This window comes from Miniopterus schreibersii, assembly GCF_964146895.1.
Source record: "Miniopterus schreibersii genome assembly, chromosome: 8".
In the NCBI taxonomy this organism is placed as follows: Eukaryota; Metazoa; Chordata; class Mammalia; order Chiroptera; family Miniopteridae; genus Miniopterus; species Miniopterus schreibersii.
This window is the reverse complement of record NC_138109.1, coordinates 78,791,367-78,811,882: the sequence shown is the minus strand read 5'-3', so window position 1 is coordinate 78,811,882 and position 20,516 is coordinate 78,791,367. Positions and strand designations below refer to the sequence as shown.

The 20,516-nt window shown below is 50.8% G+C and overlaps 1 protein-coding gene across 2 annotated transcripts; it reads right to left on the bottom strand.

Moving 5' to 3' along the window:
• Nucleotides 1-677: 677 nt before the first annotated feature.
• On the bottom strand, nucleotides 678-14,053 carry THNSL2 (threonine synthase like 2). Of its 2 annotated transcripts, XM_081146037.1 has the most exons (9): nucleotides 13,984-14,053; nucleotides 12,588-12,822; nucleotides 11,253-11,447; nucleotides 10,704-10,854; nucleotides 8,880-9,112; nucleotides 5,402-5,550; nucleotides 5,178-5,303; nucleotides 2,879-3,030; nucleotides 678-2,464 (listed from the first exon to the last, which is right to left on the bottom strand). In XM_081146037.1, exons 2-9 carry the CDS (start codon nucleotides 12,808-12,810, stop codon nucleotides 2,254-2,256), a joined length of 1,440 nt encoding a protein of 479 aa, XP_081002163.1. In that variant the 5' UTR covers nucleotides 12,811-12,822; nucleotides 13,984-14,053; the 3' UTR covers nucleotides 678-2,253. The 2 variants fall into 2 exon arrangements, with proteins under 2 accessions (XP_081002163.1, XP_081002164.1); XM_081146038.1 differs by lacking the exon at nucleotides 11,253-11,447.
• Between the last annotated feature and the right edge of the window lie 6,463 nt (nucleotides 14,054-20,516).

Below are 20,516 nucleotides of genomic sequence, written 5' to 3'. Positions count from 1 at the left end.
CCTGGGCCTCTTGAGCCTGATGGGCTTATTACACATGCTGCTGTGGATGTTAAAGAACCTCGGGTACCACCAAGTGCTGTGCCTGTGAGGGCCACAGTCATTCTTTCAGGGATGCTCCTCCATCCTTCCATGTGTCGGGCAATTTATACTGAATGCCATGCTGCAATGCCAAGTTTCCCAGTAAGGGGGTGGCCTCTGGCCTCTCCTTTCCATCCCTGGGCACCACAGGGATGTGGGACTGGTATGTCCTGGTATGGGGATGGCATGCAGAGATCACCCTGGGTGACCAACTCCTTTAGACCTCAGGGCAGGGGAAGGGGGCTCTGGAGACCAAATACCCACTGGATCCTTTCAGTGTCCCTCAGTGGTAGCAACAGCAGCCTCTAGTGGCCCCAAATCTCCCTCCACCCGGTGCCTGCCTCATCTGCCCTCCACAGGGGGCCCCCCAGTGTCCACGATATGACTGAGGCCTATGCTGACATTCACGTATTTGTGTTTCTGTAAACCCCCCTCAATCCACACAGGATTTAAATCCAGTAATATAACTAAACCCACAACTATGTGCAGTGTGTTAATGTGTGCACAAAGCCAAGATTAAGCTCCACAGAAATAGTGGGAACTACCAAATGAGCCACATGCATGCTTTAAATGTCCTTGTGAACGAAACCCAACAAAAGTGATTTGGTAACATGTTTTATTTCACCCAAAACATCAAAATATTAACAACATGTAACCAATAAAAAATATTAATGAGATATTTTTGAATTTTCATTCAAAGTCTTTGAAGTTCCATATGTATTTGACAATTGTGGCATCTCAGTGTTCTATTTAGTGCTCCAACTAATTTCATTGGAAATGCTCATTTGTATTTTATGTGCTTCATGAAATTTACAGCTGAAAAAGCAGATTCACATACCAGCATTTTCTCAACCATACTGCAAAGTTTCCCAATAAGGGATTCAAGTAATAGTTTTGAAATTTAAATGTAAATTAATTAAAATTAAATCAAATTTATAATTCAGTTCCTTAGTTATACTATTCCCATTTCAAGTACTCGATAGTCACACACAGCTAGTGGCTACCACACTGGACAACGCAGGGCTGGATGGTAAAAAGTGGAGGAGTAAAGCTCGGCTCGGTGAAAGCCAGCCTTCTGCACTGTGGAAGAAAACTGCGTGGGAACAAAGCCCTCGCAGTCAGGTGCAGGAGTCCCCACTCCCAGCCGGGCCAACGAGGCGCCTCCACAGCACAGGGGACACAGAACTGAGCCTCGAGAGGCCTGGGGGTGGAGGTCTGGCCTCCTCTGAGGACGGGCTCCCAGAAGCCAGTGCAGGGTCAGGGGCAAGGGGACTGGAGAGCAAGTCGCATGTGCAGAGAAAAGAATGATCTGGTTCCTCCGGGCGCTGTGGTGACCAGGGCACCACGGAGATGCAGGGGTCCAGGCTCTGCCTAGTGGTCAGTGTGGGCCACTGTGCCTCGCTGCTGTGACGCCTGCCCTGGGTTAATGAAACAGGCGAACCAGTCCCTGGACAGGGCAGCCTGACGCAGTCTGCACCTTGTGGAGCACTTTCCACACAGCCTACACCCGGAGGTCCCGCAACTCAACCCTGTGCACCCCACCTATGCCATCTACCCCACTGCCCATCTGCCGCCCCTCAGCACTGGGCCAGCTGGAAGCAGCGGCAGGAGGTAGTGCACACACTCACTGCCACCCCTGCAGCCACCATCCTTGGCTGCAGGCCACGCACAGTCACCATCCCACTGCACATGCGCTTGCAGTCTGGGGATTCAGACCCTTTCATAGGGTGGGTGACTCACGAGGCAGACTGACTCTCTGGAAAAACACGCTCAGAAATGGCAGCCCCAGGCCTCTGCCAATGGAGCGTGCAGCCCCCACCTGCACAGGTTTAGGGCCTGGGGTCCTGGACCCTGAAGCCAAGGTCAACTCTGTGCCCAGGGCTCTTCATCTGCAGGCCCTGCAATGTCCAGCGGTGCGGGTGCACCTCCAGCGACCACGCACACCCCCTGCCTACCCCCCGACATGGCACCACACCACCATGGTGAGAGCACAGAGCAGCCGCGAGGCTGAGCAAGGCCAGCTGGCTCCACACCCCACTGAGCAGCCTCCTGAGAACCTCCCACACCAACTCTTAACAGAGAGAAGGTGCTCAAGGCAGCTCAGAGGGAACCCCCGCCCCACCCTGGAGTCCGAAGCCTAAGGGAAGCCAACTGCAGCCTGGCTACTCTGGGCACTCAGGAAGTGACCCTCCACCGCCGGCCCATGTCCTCAATTGTGTCTCGAAGCATCAGCGTCCAGTCGTCACCCTTCCGCATTGGGGTACAGCGCGTCTCCTTTCTCTCCAGGGCTAGGATCTCCGCGGGAGTTTCGGGGGTCAGTCCGGCAGCCAGGACAGCTTCTGGGAACTTGGCTGCAGAGGCAGGGGCCAGGCAACACCGGGGAGGGCTGTGGGGTGGGGCAGGTGCAAGCAAGTGGGTGGGAGACCACAGATGGGACACAGGTACAGAAAGGGGACGGGAGGAGGGAGACGAAGGGACAGGGGAGGAGAGGGGTAGTGTGGGGCACAGAGGAGAGAGAGAGACAGATGTTTGGACCTTAAACTTATTCTACAATGACTGCTGAGCAAATTGCTGCTTCTTGCTGAAGGCCCAGCTCAACCGCCACCTCCTACGTGGGCTGACCCAGGATGTCCGTCACACACCCTCTTCGGGGACCAGTTCTTGGGACACAGTTCCACAGAGCACCCACCATGCTCATTAAAGCCATTTGTTCATACTCCTGTCCCCTGCTAGGGGAAGAAGAGGGCCCCTGAAAGCCAAAGGGCCTCCCCCACCAGTGACCCAGGCGCCCAGGCCATACCTGGGCGTCTGCCTGTGCACCTTCTGGTAATGACAGCTCACGGCCACGGCCGAGTGAGGGCAGAGCAGGTACTGGTTCTCTTCCCAGCAGCGGGCCATGGTCTGTGTGATGGCCTCATCTGACACTGACTCGGATGTCACTGCCGCTGAAAGCTGATGGGTCCCAGGGCCAGAGGGGTGGAAATCAGGGTTGGGGGGATCAAGGAGAAAGGTGGTGAAAGTCCAGTAAACAGCACGAGACTGAGTTCAGACTGAACAGCTTCGATTCAGCTCAGAGGAAAACCCGTTTTCCCGCACTTCCCAGTTGTGAGCTGCCTCACTCAACTTGAGGGAAGATGCATTCGACTTTCAGGTCAATAAACTTAGTTAGGATTCGCCTCATGAATGAGTAAATGTAGAGTCTCGTTCAACAACCTCAAGAGCTCAGAGGTCAAGGGCAGTCAACATTCCCAGTGCTGTGTCCTTGGTGTGACTTCCTGTGGGCACAAGGCCCCTTCCTGTCTGTTCCGAGCGGCTCCTGCAGCAGCTCCTCTGGGAAACCCCCGCCCCACTACTCAGTGTCCCCTGGCATAGAAAGCTTATATGATCATTCTCAGAAAATTTACTGCATGCCTACGATGTGCCAAATACCCTGCATACACCCGATGGCAGCAGAGACCAGAGGGTGTCATAAACTGTCTACGTGGCTACCTGTCCCATTAGGGCTCCTGGAAGACAATGATGTATTTTACTTGTACTGTTATCTCCAGCCCCTAGCACAGCCTCTGGCTCATAGTATACACAGTATACATATGAATGAATGAATGAATGAATGAATGAATGAATGAATGCTAGTCTAGTAGATGAAGTGTCTTCCATATGCACCGCCGGGGAGAGAGTGAAGAGCTGGGGACACTGTCTGTGTCCTGCGGCACCTCATTCACATGAGGAGAGGAAAGTGGATGTCAAAACAGACTATCAACCAAACAATTTGATCTGCGCGTGTGTTACGGTCTGAATGTGTGTGTCGCCCAGTCTCATAGCTGCAGCCGTAATTCCAGTGTGATAGCATCAGGAGGTGGAGCCTTTGGGAGGTATTTAGGTCCTGAGGGTGGAGCCCCCATGAATGGGACTAGTGTCTTGATAAAAAGAGGCCAGAGACTGGCTAAAGCTCTTTTCTCCTGTGTGAGGACAGGAGAAGGCGCCTGTGCAGCCTGGCAGGAGGCTCTCACCAGAGCCCATCCACGCTGGCACCCTGGCCTCTATCCCTCACTGTGAGAAATGAGTTTGCTCTGTTTATGAGCCACCCGGTCTGTGGCACTCTGACACAGCAGCCCAGGCTGACCAAGACACGTTACATCAAGAGCAGCGCAGGTTCAGGAAGACGGAAATTCCACTCTGCTCTGCGGTGGCTAAGCCCCAAGAACTGTGTCTAGTTCTGGGACCAATCCTTTAAGAAGGACAATGACCACTCAAAATTATGTCATGTAAGACACCGCTAAAGGGACCAGGAAGGTTTAGTGGGTGAACAAAGATCCTCCTCAAGTCTGGGAGTCGGCCGACCCTCCAGTGTGCAAGTGAGAGGGGCCACTCCCAGCGCAGTGTGCGGGGTGTGCAATGACTGGAGTGACGTGCGGTGGTGAGGTCCTGGGCCTTGGGGACAGACACAGTTCAGGTGACCACTGTTGGGAATGTGGTAGAGAAAAGTAAATGCAGCTTCAACATATAAAATCGTGTGTTTTTTTTACATAAATTAAGTGACCATTATCAAGGTGGCATTAAAATGAAAGCAATCCTTCCCAACTCCATTCCTATCACTCTGAGAAGATAAAATTTCACCTCCTTAAAAAAAAAGAGAAAAAAAGCTAACAGGACAATGGTCTCTGTTCATATCGGATGGACAAAGTGACTTCCAGTTGTCCCTACTATTGGAAATCAACAACAATAAAAATTAAAGTAATAATAGTTAATATATTGCCTGGTAGCATTCAAAGTACTCCCTGGGTATTATCTGACTTCAGTCTTCAGCAAGGCGATGACATGGGTTCTCTTCATTCTCCCCATCGTACAGACGAGGAAGCTGAGGCACTGAGTTTGAGAAACTGGCTTGGAGCTGAGCCCTGTCTGACTCTAAGCCAGGACTCTACTATCCCTCTTCTTTCAATAAAAGAACCCATATAAAGCGGCTGCAAAGTGACAGGCTCAGAGCAAGTGCTCAGGAAACAGGTGTCCCCATCCCTTGAACAGATTTTCAAACCCAAGTCTGGTTGGTCTTGGGGCTGCACCCTTTCTTTCTCTGTGGTGAGTGGGTGGTGACTGACCTTGCTTTGCAGTTCCTCGGGTAGACTCACACTTTGGGTCCTTTCAAACTGCTCCATGAGGGCTCTTGTCATCTGGCTGTCAGAGCCAGACAGCAGCCAGAAAATCCTCTCCATGTTGTAGGGCACCTGTGTAGAAAGGCAGGGGCCAGGGTGTCACTCTGATCTCAGCCCTGTCCGTCCCCACCCACCCAACACCCGACCGCATGCCTCCCCACAGGTCCCACCTGGATGTCCATAGCCGATGCCAAGGTTGGCCTGACCGTCTCAGACAGAGAGAAGTCTCCTCGCTGGACAGTCCTGTGGATGATGTCGTTGCAGTTCACGGCCGCCACCAGGCGGATGGGCAGCCCCATCTTCTGAGCAATGCAGCCAGCTTAAGGCAAGAGAGGAGGTCAATGGCTTCTCAGGCATGACGCCAAGAGCACGAACAACAAAAGAATAAATAAATAAATTGGACTTCATCAAAATTAAGAAACTTTTGTGTTTTTTGAAGCTTTTGTATTTCAAAGGACACTATCAAGAAAATGAAAAGGCAACCCACAAAGTGGGTTAAAACTACTTGCAAATCATACATCTGATAAGAGATTGAGGTCCAGAATATGCACAGATATATAAACTCTTACAACCCAACAATAAAAATACAAGTAACCTAATTTAAAAATGGGCAAAGGACTTGAGCAGACATTTCCCCAAAAAATATAAACAAATGGCGAATGAACACATGGAAAGCTCCTCAGTATCACCGGTCATCAGGAAAACACAAAGCAAAACCACAATGACATACCACTCATACCCACTAGGATGTCTAGAAAAAAACAAAACAGATAATACCACGTCTTACTCAGGATGTGAATTCACTGGAGCCCTCACACACCGTTGGTGAGAATGTAAAATGTGCAGCCGCTTTGGAAAAGTCTGACAGTCCCTCAAAAAGTTATGCATAGAGCTACCATATGACCCAGAAATTCACTCCTGGGTATATACACTCAAGATAAAGAAAAATAGGTTCATACAAAAACTTTTACACAAATGTTCACAGCAGTATTATTCACAATAACTAAAAAATTGAAACAATCCAAATTTCTATTAGTTAGTAGGCATTGTGGTCTATCCATGCAATGGGATATTATTTAGACATAAAAAGGAACGAAGTACTTGATCCATGTAACAACACGGATGCACCTTGGGAACATTGTACTAAATGAAAGAAGAACAGACACAAAAGGCCACATATTGCATGATTCCATTTATATAAAATTGGCAGAATAGGCCAATCGAGAGAGACGGAATAGATTAGTGGTTGCTAGAGCTGGGGGAATGAGGGGTAGGGAGTGGCTATTAATGGGAACAGGGTTTCCTTTTAGGGTGATGAAATGTTCTAAAATTGATAGTGGTGATGGTTATGTAAATATTTAAATATACTAAGAACTATTGAATTGTGTGCTTTAAATCGGTGAGTTGCATGGTATGTGAACCACACAGCAATAAGCTGTTACCACAAATAGAGAAGAGTGTCACCCCCCAACCCCCGCCAGGCACTGACACACACGCTGGCCATCACTACAGAAGAGAAAGCGGAGGCTCTGGGGGCTTAACTGATCCCTCCAAAGCCTGCTGGGTGGCAGAGTGAAGGTTCAGACTAGGTCTCAGCCAGACAGACGCGCTTGTGCTGACAGCCTCCTAGAGCCCTCGCCTTCGGATGCACCATCTGGGAGGCACCCAGGGGTGACTGAGCAGTGCCCTGGGCCCACCCCATCAGCAGTCCTGTCTGCAAGAGACAGATAGGGAATTCCTCACCCTGAGAGATGGAGAGCCGCCAAAAGTAGTTTAGGAAGGCTTTATACAGGGTGGGCAAAAGTAGGTTTACAGTTGTGAGTACGCAAAACAGTTTACTCTTGTATAATTTATTAATTCTTATATTATTTATTTGTATTACAACTGTCTACTCATGTTGCCCACCGTGACTACTTCTGCAAATGGTTAATCCCTGGTGAGTGGTTAGAGAAGTCAGGACGGCCCCCACCCCAGCATCACTCTCAATTTTCAAAGCACTTTCACACTCATTTCACTTGCTCCTCGTGAAAACGTCGTGATATCCTTCCACGAAAGGGGGGAAATGGAAGCTCAGGAGGGGCGAGGGGCTTAAGGTCGAACAGCTGGCTCCTGACAGAGCAGGGGAGCTAGAAACACCCTCGCTGATATGGATTTTGTGCCAGGCACTGTGGTAGGTGCTGGCATGGGCAGGCTGCATGATTGTGGGTGGCATCATTTGCTGGGGATGAGGCAGAGGGGGAGGGAGCAGGGTGGGCTTCGCCCGTGGGTGGTGAGGAAGGCTGAGGCATCCTTGCCTAACCACTAAGATGCCTGCAGGGTCTCACCTAAGCCGCCCCACTGGCACCTGCTGACAGAAGCACCAGAGACACTAATGCCCATAGGAGGCAGCCCGGCAAGCGGGTAGGGATGTGGGCTCTGGAGCAGCCTGCTGGAGCCCCAACCCTGGCTCTGCCACGGACCCCCATGGGAACAGGGGCAAGCCAGCTAACTTCTCTGTGCCTCAGTTTCCTCATTACAAAATGGAAGTAATACGGCTACATAATATCCCACTGTGTAAATCCCTTACCCTTTGGGACAGCATGGAGGACCTGGAGAGGACTATGCTCAGTGAAATAAGCCTGTCAGAGAAAGACAAACATCACATGATCTCACTCATATGTGGAATCTAATGAACAAAATAAACTGAAGAAAAAATAGATCCAGAGACACTGAAGCATGGAACAGACTGATGAATCTCAGGGAAGGCAGGGGTGGGCGGGAAGAGATTAACCAATGAACTTAGATGCATAACCCATGGACACAGACAATAGTGCAGTGAAGGCCTGGGGAGGGGGTGGGAGTGCAGGGGAGGGGGTCAATGGGGAAAAAAGGGGGACATCTGTAATACTTTCAACAAAGATAAATTTAAAAAATAAAAAATGAATAAAATATATGGCATAGAAAAAAACAAACAAAAATCCAAAAACAAAATGGAAGTAATAGTATCGTCCTTCTCATAGGCACATGTGAGAATTAGATGAGTTAGAGCAATGCCTGCTGTCTATTCAGTGCTTGACAAATGTTAATTATTATAGAAAATGATTTTAATATCATGTAGCTGTACGAAGGTCACATACAAATAAAACAGTCTTATCTGCCCTCACAATGGTCCTGAGATATGAGCAATCCACTGTCCCTTTTACACCTGTGAAGCCAGGTCTGAGGGGCCGCCCATAGTGTTCAACTAGCAAAGGACAGGTCGGCCCGAACCCAAGGCCAGGACTCTCCCCGCCCGTCTCCGGCAGCGGTTCCAGGAGGGGCAGCACCTGCCAGCCAAGCTGTGTGCCCTCCAGCAGGCCCCTGGCCAAGGCCGGGAGGAAAGTCCGCGGAACCTGGACCTCCCCTCCCCACACCCTGCCACACTCGGGCATCGGGCAGGGGCCAGAGGACGTCAGGGCTGATGCACCACCCTTTCCCTGCAGCAAGAGGCCAGGTGCCCCCCAGGAAGCCAGGGGGGAGTTTCTGGGGAGCTTCTCCTGCATAGCTTCCCATCCCCTTCAGAGTTACGACTCAGTCTTTCTCCTCATGCTTGCCGGCAAAGGGCAGCTGAAAGGACTGGGCCACAGACGTTTTTCTGCAAAGTTCCCTTCCGCGCAGGGGTCTCCTCACCTGCAAGGTTGCCAGCGGCCCCTGTTGGCACAACCACCTCCACAGGGGGCAGCGGGTGCACATCTAAGGATGGCACACACCGGAAGTAAGCGAAGAAGTGGTGAGCCATCTGCACGAGGACCCGGGACCAGTTGATTGAATTCAGACTCATCAGGTTGTGCTTCTTGACAAAAGCCACATCCGTGAACACGGCCTTGATGGGCTCGTCCAGCTCGTCGCTGTTTCCCTCCACTGTTGGGAGAGAGGAGAGGGCAGCTGTCAGGAGCATGAACCCCCAGCAACTCAGGGTCAGGAAGGAAGCTTCCATGCACACCCTCAGGGAAAAACCTTCCAACATCTGTACAAAGTGAGGGGGAGTAGGTGGCAGGACACAGGTACAAAAAGCTTTTTTTTGCTTTGATTCGAGGAAACGATGGTCTTAGTTCTACAATTAGCAATTCTGGTGCTTGGGGTACAACAGGAACCCTTGGGAACCTGAATCTTGTGCATTAAAATCTTACAATGAACTCAGCCGGTATGGCTCAACGGTTGAGCTGAGCTATGATCCAGAAGATCGCAGTTTGATTCCTGATCAGGGCACATGCCCAGGTTGTGGGCTCAATCCCCAGTAGGCGGCGTGCAGGAGGCAGCCACTCAATGACCCTCTCATCATTGATGTTTCTACCTCTCTCTCCCTCTCCCTTCCTCTCTCCCTGAAATCAATAAAAACCTATTTTAAAAAATATCTTGCAATGACTGCAAGAAAATGCAGCCAAATATGGGCAATTACCAAGACATGCGTATGATTTTGCCAACACCTGCATTACTTGAACCATGAACTTCTCATCTGAAAGTGAATGCGCTTGCTAAAGAAAAGGGCACAGTGCTTTTTTCTTGCTCTTGAACAAAGAGACAAAGGATATTCATGCTACTCCCACCAGTAAGGTTTGTTTTCACTGCACTGTAGCTTCTTAAAAATAGTGTTATATAAAAATGTCCTTTCGCGTTACACCAGGAGGCAGGCCAGCTGTAGAAGGAATGTCTTCTGCCACACTTGCTGTCCTGCCAGATAAGCGGCCAAAGAAGCCAGGATGCCCAGGCAGCTTGCCCAAGGCCACAGTGCACAAACCTCGCCAGGACACCTACCGTGGGGTTACCTGGAGTCTTGTGGGGTATGAGAGATGAAAATAAAAGCACACCCCCTCCTTCTCCACTCTCAATCTCCACAAAGATGGGATCTGCTGGGAACAGATCGCCTGATATTGAAGGAGATAGGTTTTTGCCTTTCTCAAAATGCTACAATTTGTGATGTGGCTAAGAAAGGGGTGTCACCGGAGGTGAGTGCCGCTAAGTAGCTGCCTACTTTAAATACTCAGACCTGCTAATCACATGCAAGGCTTAGTTATTTCCAAACCACAGCAGAGGGCATGAACTGTCAACCTGTAATGACATTCTTTTAAAATAATTATTTAACACATTTTTGCCCTCTAAACTGCAGTGCCCTGGGGGACAAAAAACTCCAGGTCATGTGGCTCAGGGTATGGCCTGGGTTGCTGCATTTATACCTGGCCCTGGCAGGTTGGACTGCATGGAGGTGGTGTTCTCCAAGGTATGTTTTTAAACCCGGCTTCCTAGCCTGTCCTGTCAACATTGGCTTATGCACCTGTCACCCCTAAGAGTTTATGAGACTGTGTAGCAAAGAACCTGCCCAGAGCCAAGCCAACCTCAAAGATGACTGTTCAAGGAAAGGAGGGAGAGAGGACGGTCAGCTCGTCAACAACCAGTTTTGATCCAGCCCATCTGCCCGAACAGGCAGCTGCCTGGGGCCCCACCCAGCACTTCCCTCCGAACACACGGACGTTCTCCTGCAGCACCGTGGTCATCTGCAGCTCCTGGACCCTCGTGCAGTGGCCCTGGGGCAGCAGCACGATGACGGCCACGTTCCTGGCCCCCCGGACACTCTCAATGGCAGCACTCCCCGTGTCTCCAGAAGTTCCTGGATGGGAAGGAACAGAGCCTCCCTTTGGAACAAGGCACACAAAAAGGGCCCCCACAGCACTGTAGCCAAATGAGGTAACATCTACCATCAAGTGCTCAGAGGGCAGGAATCTGGGATCCACGAACCACCAAGAGACCCATGGATAGAATTCCGGACATCTGTGGACGTGGAACCACATAATCTATATAGTTTACATCTTTAAAAATATTCTTCTGAGCAGGTTCCATAGCCTGCACCAGACTGTCAAAGGGGACCATGGCATGAGGGAAGGCTGAGAGCCCTGCTCTGGAAGAGCTAGTGACACACTCCCCGAGAGACAACAGCGGGGGACACGCGGGGGGTGGACAGGGCCGGCTGGGGTGCTCCGGGGCTCCTGGGCTCACTCCCACGCGCACCTACAACCACAGTGACGTGCTTCCCCCTCTTCTCCAGGAAGTACTGCAGGAACTGCGCTGTGCAGCTCAGGGACAGGTCCTTAAACGCATACGTGACCCCATGCCACAGCTCCAGCACGTTCAGCCCGTCCCGCAACCTGGACAGATGGACCACCTCTGGGTGGCGGAATCTGCGGAAGGCTCGGTGGATCAGATCTGCGGGCACAGTGGGCGGAGGGCATTGTTAGGTCTTCCCTCCAGCCTCTCTCAGTCTCTTTACACTTTTGAATGGGAAGTTTTTATCTCTGCTACAGGATAAAAAGAGCAGACACATTTATCCTAAATCACACCATACAGGAATAGAATTGTATGATCTTAGAGGAAGTCTGGAAAGACAGGCACCAAGCTACTGGCAGAGTCTGCACAGCGATCCCACAGAGAGCAGAGATGCAACTACAGGACTTGCATTTTTTTATTTTATAAACATCACCATCTGGATTTCTTGTCAGAAGATATTCCAAACAGCATTGAATTAAAGTTATGTGACAAACAAATCAATGCCCCATCCCTTCTCACTTTCCTTCTAAGGTCAGGACACCGTTTGTTTGCTGCATCACTAAATCTTACACCTGGGAGGGCAGCACCTTGGGAGGCTGTGCCTGCGGTGCCACCTGAGGCGGGGCAGTCTCAACCACACTGCTCAGACTTGAAGTGACAAACCCTCACCTGGGATCCTAAAAGGCAGACTCTAGTTCGGCAGGTCTGAGGGAATCTGAGAATTCTGGTAAGTGCCCAGGCGATGCCATCGGTGCTGGTCACTGGACCACCGTCTGAGTGGCCCTCTTCTCCGCCCAGCCCCACACTCAACATCAGGTATGGATACCGTATACCTGGGCCAGGGAGCAGCAGCCCTGGCATCACCTGGACACCTGATAGGAAGGCGGGGTTCCCAGACCTCCTGAGCCAGAATGAGCCTTTAATGAGCCCCTGAAGGGAATCCACAGCACTTTACAGTTTGAGACCAGCTGGTCCAGGACACTCTCAGAGTCCCTTCTGGAAATAAAACAGCAAGGCAAGGGACTGTGTGCCTTATATGCAGGAAAGGAAAATCCCAACATTCACACTACTAGTCCTGAAAAGGTGTTAAAAAAAAAACTAAAGGGAAAAATGTCTATGCAGATCATTTTGGCTGGCGGGAAGGGCTGGGTATGTCCAGCTCTGGAACTCCAGTCTGAAAGAAACACTAAATTCTGAGAAATGTGACCAAAGACCTCCAAGGGATGAAGTGATAGATTTTCAACTCTGCAGGCACTGGGCTGGCAGGGGTGGGGAGTGGAAGTGGGTGGGGGTGCTCACCATTTAAGTCATCTCTTGGGATGAGCTCCGGGCCGATGAAGAGGGCACAAAGCTCGGCCACCAGGCTGGGGTAGGAGAGCGCACTCCACTGCCGCAGGGTCTCCCTGCCCAGCTGCGGGAGCTCCTCGGGCATGAAGAGGCCCCCATCGGGCGCGTAGCCGGAGAAAAGGGCCCCCTCGAAGTTGACAGGTGGGGCAGTCCCCCTGGTGCTGACATACCACATGACCCTGGAGACCTGCAGAAGGGACAGTGCAGAGGCACCTGGTCTCTTTGCCCCCTGGGCAAAGCTGAAGCGGACACTGCCCCTCAGCTGGCTCCTGGATCACCATTCACTGGGGAAGTGTTCCAGGCCAGAATACTGGAGCCGGCCTCGGGTCTCACGCCCGCTTTCCCTGGGACTAAGCACATCGTGAACCCTCTAATCAAAAAGAGGCAATTCCATGGCTTATTACCTCGGGAGAGGGGGCACCAGAGCTTGGTCCTCACTGATGAGGACGGCCTTGGGTGGGGAAAGACAACAGCAACATGAGTAACTGCCGTGCTGATCCCCCTTTTCATGAGAGGACCACCACTCGTGGCCATACACCCTTTTGAGAGATGTCTGTGCCCACTTCTGCTCAAAAATAACCACCTGCGACGGTCATTTAGCCCTGTTGCCTGTAACCTAGTGTTCTCAACTCTGTTGGTTTGTTAGAATAAACTTGGGAGCTTTTTAAAAAAATGCATCTACCTGGGTCAATTCAACTAGAATCTCCAAATGAGAGGCTCCTCCTGCGGCCCGGCGCAGTCAGGGTTAAGAGCAGGCTGACTAGCTCACCCCAGGCTTCCTGGGACTTTCCTAATTCTAAAACTGAAAATCCTAGTCCCGGGTAACCCCTCAGCACCAGGCAAACCAGGCCAGGCGGCGACCTAGTTGAAACCAGTGCATGCAACTGCCGCTCCAGGTCTCGGGTCATGGTCCTCCAGGCCCTGGGTCAAGAAGGTTCTGAAAAGGTCTGCAGCATGGGGCGCCCCTGCCAGCCTCGGACAACACCGCAGAGCCCCTGCAGGGGGTGCAAAGCGTCGGAAACCCGCAGCCCCCAGGTTTCAACGAGCTGCGGCGCCGAGCCAGGGTCAGTTAGAGGGGCGGAGCCAGTCTCGCCGCGGCCGGGGGCAGGGAAGCCCGGGAAGTTCCTCCAGGCTCGGAAACGCCGGTCACCCGACTTTGGGGGGAGGTGCGCCACGGGCAGGGAGGGGGGCGAGGGGACCCCGGGGAAGGGAAACAAGGCCTCGGGGGTGCCGCGGGCCGGTGCGGGCGCTGTGGTCACCGCCGCGAGCGAGCGGGGACCCCAACCCGCCCGGGTCGGATGGGTGCCTGGGCCCGCAGAGGGGTGAGTGCCCGGCGGGCGCGCGTTACCCGTCCCGGCGCTGCAGGCGGCGGCGGCGGGGCTGCGCTCAGAGGGGCGCTCGGCACGGGCGGGGCGGCTTCCGGCGACCGACGGGGAGGGGGCGGGGCGGGGGGAGAGGGGGCGGGGCGGGGCAGGGGCGGGGGGAGACGGGGCGGGGGGAGGGGGCGGGGGGAGAGGGGGCGGGGCGGGGGGAGAGGGGGCGGGGCGGGGCAGGGGCGGGGGGAGAGGGGGCGGGGCGGGGCGGGGCAGAGGGGGCAGAGGGGGGCTGGGGAGAGGGGAGGAGAGGGGCGGGGAGCGGGGGCGGGGCGGGGCGGGGAGAGGGGGCGGGGCGGGGGCGGGGAGAGGGGAGGAGAGGGGCGGGGCGGGGGAGGCAGGGGGGCGGGGCGGGGGAGGCAGAGGGAGGCGGGGCGGGGAGAGGCAGAGAGGGGCAGAGGGGGGCAGAGGGGGGCTGGGGAGAGGGGAGGAGAGGGGCGGGGGCGGGGGCGGGAATGGTAGCGGGGGGCAGCCATGCGTTCCTCACGTCGCTCGCCTATCCCGCGCGTTGGCCCATGCTTGATGGCTGTATCTGCCTTCCAAGAAGTGCTGAAGGGAGGGCTTCAAGCTGAAGTGAAAAGAGGCGCAGTGACCAGCGAGGACAGTGCGCGGCCCTGGCTGGTGGCTCGGTGGTTGGCGCGCCGGCCTGCGCACCGAAGGGCCTGGGGTCGGACTCCGGCCGCGAGCACCTGCCTTGGTTGGAGGCTCGGTCCCTGGCCCCTCCCGGGGGGGAGGCAGCCGATCTAAGTGAGTCTCTCTGCCCCTTCCACTCCCCCTGAAAAGCAATGGAAAAAATACCCTTGCTTGAGGATTAAAACCAAAAAGCAAAAGGAAGTACACACACTGGTAAAGGTGAATTTTTTTTATAATAAGATTTTGAAAACGCCAATTCTATAACAGTTTGTTTTATTTATTATTTAACTATAGTATACAGATTAAGGGGGGAAAGTATTAAACATAAGTATAGCTACTATACTTTGTTAACAAATACACAGCATAAAAAGAGGTCAGTTGTAACAGCAAAAAATAAAAGGGCAGGAGTGAAAGGGTGGAGCCTTCACAGATGAATAAAAATAAGTTGCAATCAGCATGAATGGATGGTTTTATCTATGAGATGTTTGATGTATCCTTACGGTAATCACAAAGCAAAAACCTATAGTAGATTTACAAAACATAAAAAGGGGAAACAGGGCACACAGCCGTAGAAACCTCCAGTTTACCTCGGTAAGAAAAAACGGGAAAACAAACAGTGGAAATACAGGGAGAGTCCAAGACGGTGGTGGGTAGGTAGAAGCTACGCTCACGGCCTCCCAGGACCAAACTGGAATTACAGCTAAACTACAGGACAATTGTTAGAGGGATTTGCCAAGGCAAAGATGTAGGAGGCCTGTTGAGAGTTAAAAACAGATTTACTGAAAACCACCTGGGTGCAGGTGGGGTGCCGCTCGGTGGGCAGTCACCACCCCTGAGGGGTAGAGGCTGTTTTTTGTAGGGTTTAGTGGGACGGGAGGGGGCTGGGGAGTTGGGTAAACAATCAATCTTGTTTGTTCTTTCCTGGAGTCAGGTACAGGTGTTCTCGCTGGTCGTTTGTGGCTTGGCAGGGGCTTGTGGTCCGGTCCCTTTGTGGTTTGTAGGTTGCCAAGTTCCCGCTTCTGTGATTGCTCCTACCAAGATGGGAGATTTGGACTCAGGTTGCCAGGGACTTGGGTTGCCAGGGACTCAGGTTGCCAGGGACTTGGGCTGCCAGGGACTCACGTTGCCAGGGACCTTATAACAATCATTGTTAACAGCCAAGTGGAGACTGGTAGAAAGGATGGAGACATAAAAAAGCCTGGCCCTGCTCTCACTGGCAGTGACAGGCTCCTCAGCTGTGGGGGTTCCTCCTGAGAAGTGTAGGGCCTAAGCCCCAAGTTGAGCTCCCCAGCCCAGAGCACCATAACATCTGGCTGTGAAAAGCAGCAAGGTTTCTGTCCACCAGGGAGCGACAGCAGTCCACTGGACACACAGACTCTCTCTCTTAAAGGGCCAATGTGCAAAATTCATTCGCAGCCACTCACTGTGGGCCCTGGCAAGGGAGGGCCAAGGGGCCTAGAGTAGTATGAGGAGAGTCGAGGGTTTGTGGCTCTAGGTGTTGTGGGAGGTGGAAACGGCACGGGATGTTAGACTGGTGGGGTCAGACTACCTGGGTTCAGCGACCTTGGTACTTGGGTTCTAGCTAAAAAAGAATTCAAAGCCAAAACTCAAACCATAACAGAACATTTATTTACAAAATCACAGAGGTAAAAGAAGTAATGCGTAGAAGAAATGGGCTTAGGATACAAGTGATTTGTTTAATAAAAGGTAAAGAAAGGGCCCTTGGAGCTTGGTTCTGAGGAAGGTAATGGTAAAGTGTCTGGAGGGTGGAGGAGGGGGAGGGAAAGGAACTGCTCCTCGGAGAGAGAGCACACTAGGCTCTCTGTCCTAAGGGTTTTAAGGGAGGAGATCTTAGGGGAGGTCCCAGGGGAAGATCTGAATAGAATATTCAGTAGCTTTCCAGGTGTGTCTTTTCAGGGTCTAGGTCTCCACTGATTGATTGGTATGTGCCTGGGCAGAGGGTCATTTTCCAATGCAGCTGGCCCTGAGGTCAGTAATGGGGTCACTTGTCTGGTTTTGCTGCTTTTCTGGACCTGGAGTTGAAATACAACTAAGGCCTAGATGTTATTCTAAGAGGAACAGCCAGAGGGGCCAAACCACAGGACCAGCAATATGCTAGGGGAGGAAAGGTCACCCTGGGGCGAGATCCCACCCTACAATTGTCCTTGCTAGGCACCTAGGGCTTTCCACACTGGTGACCTTCTGTACCTGGCCCATAGTCCTCTCTCTGCTCATGTCCGTCTAACTGCCTACTCCATGGGGAGGAAACTGAAGGGACAGCCACCAGGATCCCTGTGCTGAATAATTCTCCCATACTATAGAGGCCACATTTCTTAGATGGAGCACTACCCTCCACGTGGTATCAGCCTGAGGGAAAGCAATAACCTCACCCTGTGGACTCCCTTTCACCCCACCCTACAAAGTTTATGCCCTGCTGAGGAGTCAGCTGCTTTGGCCAGAGTGTAGAGGTTTGGGCAGACTCGGGATGTCAGGGACTGAGTCGAGTGGCTTTGGGGTGGGGCCATTCCTCCCACTTTCCTGTGAACCTGACTGGTGCTTCCTCCTCACAAGAGGAGCACTAATCTCAATTTTCAGACTTCTGAGGGACCCACTGTCCAAGCTCCAAGAGCCCCACCTGCCCAACTGTGGCTCTGCACTGCTGAGGTCAAGGCAAAATCCAAGACACACTGAGTTGTGTGGCTGTGGTGCGGGGCCACACACCTCCCCCTTCCCTGAAGCCTGATCAGCACCTCCCCCTCAGAGGAGATCAATTAGTCCCATCCTCCCAACTCTCTGAGGTCCCACCCTGCTGAGCTCTCTCTTTTCAGGCAGAATCTGGGACAAACTGAGTTGTGTGACTCTAGAACTGAGGCCTTTTATCCCTTGCACACCTGACCAAAGCAGAGCCCTCCCTTCACATTGGCCAGCTTGGTCTGTTTGGGCCTGATAAACTCTGCTGGCCTCACCCTGATGACTCCCTGAGACCTCACCCCAACACAAAGATGTGTGAGCACTGAGTGGGCGGCAGCTAGACTTGAATTATCCGGGGACATCTGTGGAGTGGCTTCAGACCCAGCACTGAAACTGAGTTTTAACCTGTATCAATCTGGTGAACACGACTCACCCTTATGTGGTGACAAACTGAACCTATCTCATGCAACTTGAGTACCACCAGAGGCCTTTCAGTGACTGAGCCTAATAGGCAGCCAGCAGGCAGAAGCAGGTGAAAGCAGATCTCAGGGTGACTTGGGACTTTTGCTAAAATGCCCCTGGGCCAGGTGCTGGCCTTGGTGTACAACTTGGTTCTTGCAATGCACACCCAGGCCCAGCAGGGGCAGCCACAACCTGTGGATTGATTTATAGCTACAAACAGGTTGCCTAGGGCCAGTCATAGCTACATCTGACATTGGCATGCACACAAGTACCTCTCAAGAGACCCAGAACTAATGCATTCAGTGACCAGCTACAGACAACATCAGAGCAGGATCCAATAAGCTTCATAAGCAGAAAATCCAAAGAGAAACCTTGGCAGGCACCAAACCCTGCTGAAATGAATTCTGCTTTGTGTGGTCAGCACCTGCACAACAGCTCGCACACCATAGTTGGGGCTAAGCCTCACAGTCAGCAAGCTTGGGGGTCTATTCCATGTACAAATGAGCCAGTAGCAAACAAGACTCAATTACAACAGGAGGGTTCAGATAACTGACACAATAGACATTCCTAGAGCACCCAGCTCAGGTGATCAAGTGGCCTGCACCACTGGACTCCACAGGACACCTACTACATAAGGCCACCCTACTGAGACTGGAAGTCATAGCAGATCTAATACATAGAAACAAACACAAAGAGGCAGTCAAAATAAGAAGACAAAAAAACATGCCCCAAATGAGTAAACAGGAGGAATCTCCAGAAAAAGAGCTAAATGAAATGAAGGCAAAGTACTGGTTATAATGATGCCCAACAGTATGAAAAAGAACATAGAAACCATAAAAAAAAAAAAAAAAAAAGGACGAGCCAGAAATGAAGAATACACTGGAAGAAATAAAATAAAAAGTAGGTTAGAAGAAGCAGAGGACTGATCAGCAATTTGGAAGAAAAAGGAGGAAAAAATACCCAATCAGAGCAGCCAAAAGAAAAAAAGAATTTTTTAAAAACCGAGGATAGTTTAAGGGATTTCTGTGACAACATGAAGTGTAACAACATCCAAATCTTAGGGGTTTCAGAAAAAGGAGAGAGAGAGTAAGGGATGGAGAATTTCTTTGAAGAAATAATGACCAAAATCTTTACTAATCTGGTGAAGGAAAGAGACACACAAGTCCGGGAAGTGCAGAGATTCCCAAACAAGATGAACCCAAAGAGGCCCACACCAAGACACATCATAATTAAAATGCCACAATTTAAAGACAAAGAGAGACTCTTAAAGCTACAAGAGAAGGACAGCTAGTTACCTACAAGGGAGCTCCCATAAGACTGTCAGCTGATTTCGCAACAGAAACATTTCAGGCCAGAAGGGATTGGCATGAAATATTCAAAGTGATGAAAAGCAAGGACCTACAACCAAGACTAATTTACCCAGCAAGGCTTTCATTTAAAATTGAAGAAGAAACATAGAGCTTCCAGAGGAAAAAAAGCTAAAGGAGTTTGTTACCACCAAACCAGCATTACAAGAAATGTTAAAGGGCCTGCTTTAAGAAAAAGAAGAGAGAGAGAAAAAGCACAGAACAACATAGTTAAAAGAACAAGATGGCAATAGATACGTACTTATCAATAATCACTTTAAATGTAAATAGTTTAGCCTGGCTGGCATGGCTCAGCCAGCAGTTGAGCATCAACCTCTGATCCAGGAGATCGTGGTTCCATTTCTGGTCAGGGCACATGCCCAGGTTGCAGGCTTAATCCCTGGCTGGGGTGTGTGCAGGAGGCAGGAAGCAGCTGATCAATGACTCTCTCATCATTGATGTTTCTCTCTCTCTCCCTCCCTCTATCTGAAATCAATAAAAACACCTTTAAAAATAAATAAATAAATAAATAAATAAATAAATAAATAAATAAATAAATATTGAAAAACAAATGTAAATGGCTTAAATGCTCCAATCAAAAGACATTGGGTAGCTGAAAGAATAAAAAAACAAGAGCCATATGTATCCTGTCTACAAGAGATCCACTTCAGAACAAAAGTTACACACAGGCTAAAAGTAAAGAGATGGGGAAAGATATTTTATGCAAATGGAAAGAAAAAATCTAAGGTAATAATACTTATATTTGACAAAATAGACTTTAAAACAAAGTCTATAGTAAGAGACAAAGAGGGATACTACATAATGATAAAGGGTGTAACCCAACAAGAGGACACAACCCTCGTAAATATATATGCACCCAATATAGGAGCACCTAAATATATAAAGCAAATCTTGATAAATATAAATAGAGAAATCAGTAGGAATACAGTCATAATAGGGGATTTTAACACTCCATTGACATCAATGGATAGATCTTTCAGACAGAAAATCAGCAAAGAACCAGTGGACTTAAGTGACACATTGGAGCAGAAAAATTTAATTGATATCTTCACAGCATTTCACCACAAAGCAGCAGAATATACATTTTTTTTCAAATGTACATGGAGCACTTTCTAGGATAGGCCACATGTTAGGACACAATACAAGTCTCAGTAAATTTTAGAAGATTCAAATTATATCAAGCATCTTCTCTGATTTTAATAGTATGAAACTAGAACTCAGTCATAAGTAAAAAACTGAAAAACACACAAACACTTGGAAACTAAATAACATGTTAGTATGCAATGAATGGGTTAACAATGGGATCATGGAAGAAATCAGAAGATACCTGAGAGAACTGAAAATGAGAACACAAC

What these genes read in the sequence shown, in the direction of transcription:
- THNSL2 (XM_081146037.1), bottom strand. Translation starts at nt 12,810, where the DNA reads ATGTGGTATGTCAGCACCAGGGGGACTGCCCCACCTGTCAACTTCGAG. An exon ending in GCACGTCACTGTGGTTGTAG is followed by an intron (nt 10,855 to 11,252) that starts GTGCGCGTGGGA and finishes CTTCCCATCCAG; the next exon opens with GAACTTCTGGAGACACGGGG. An exon ending in CCGAGGAACTGCAAAGCAAG is followed by an intron (nt 3,031 to 5,177) that starts GTCAGTCACCAC and finishes GGGACCCATCAG; the next exon opens with CTTTCAGCGGCAGTGACATC.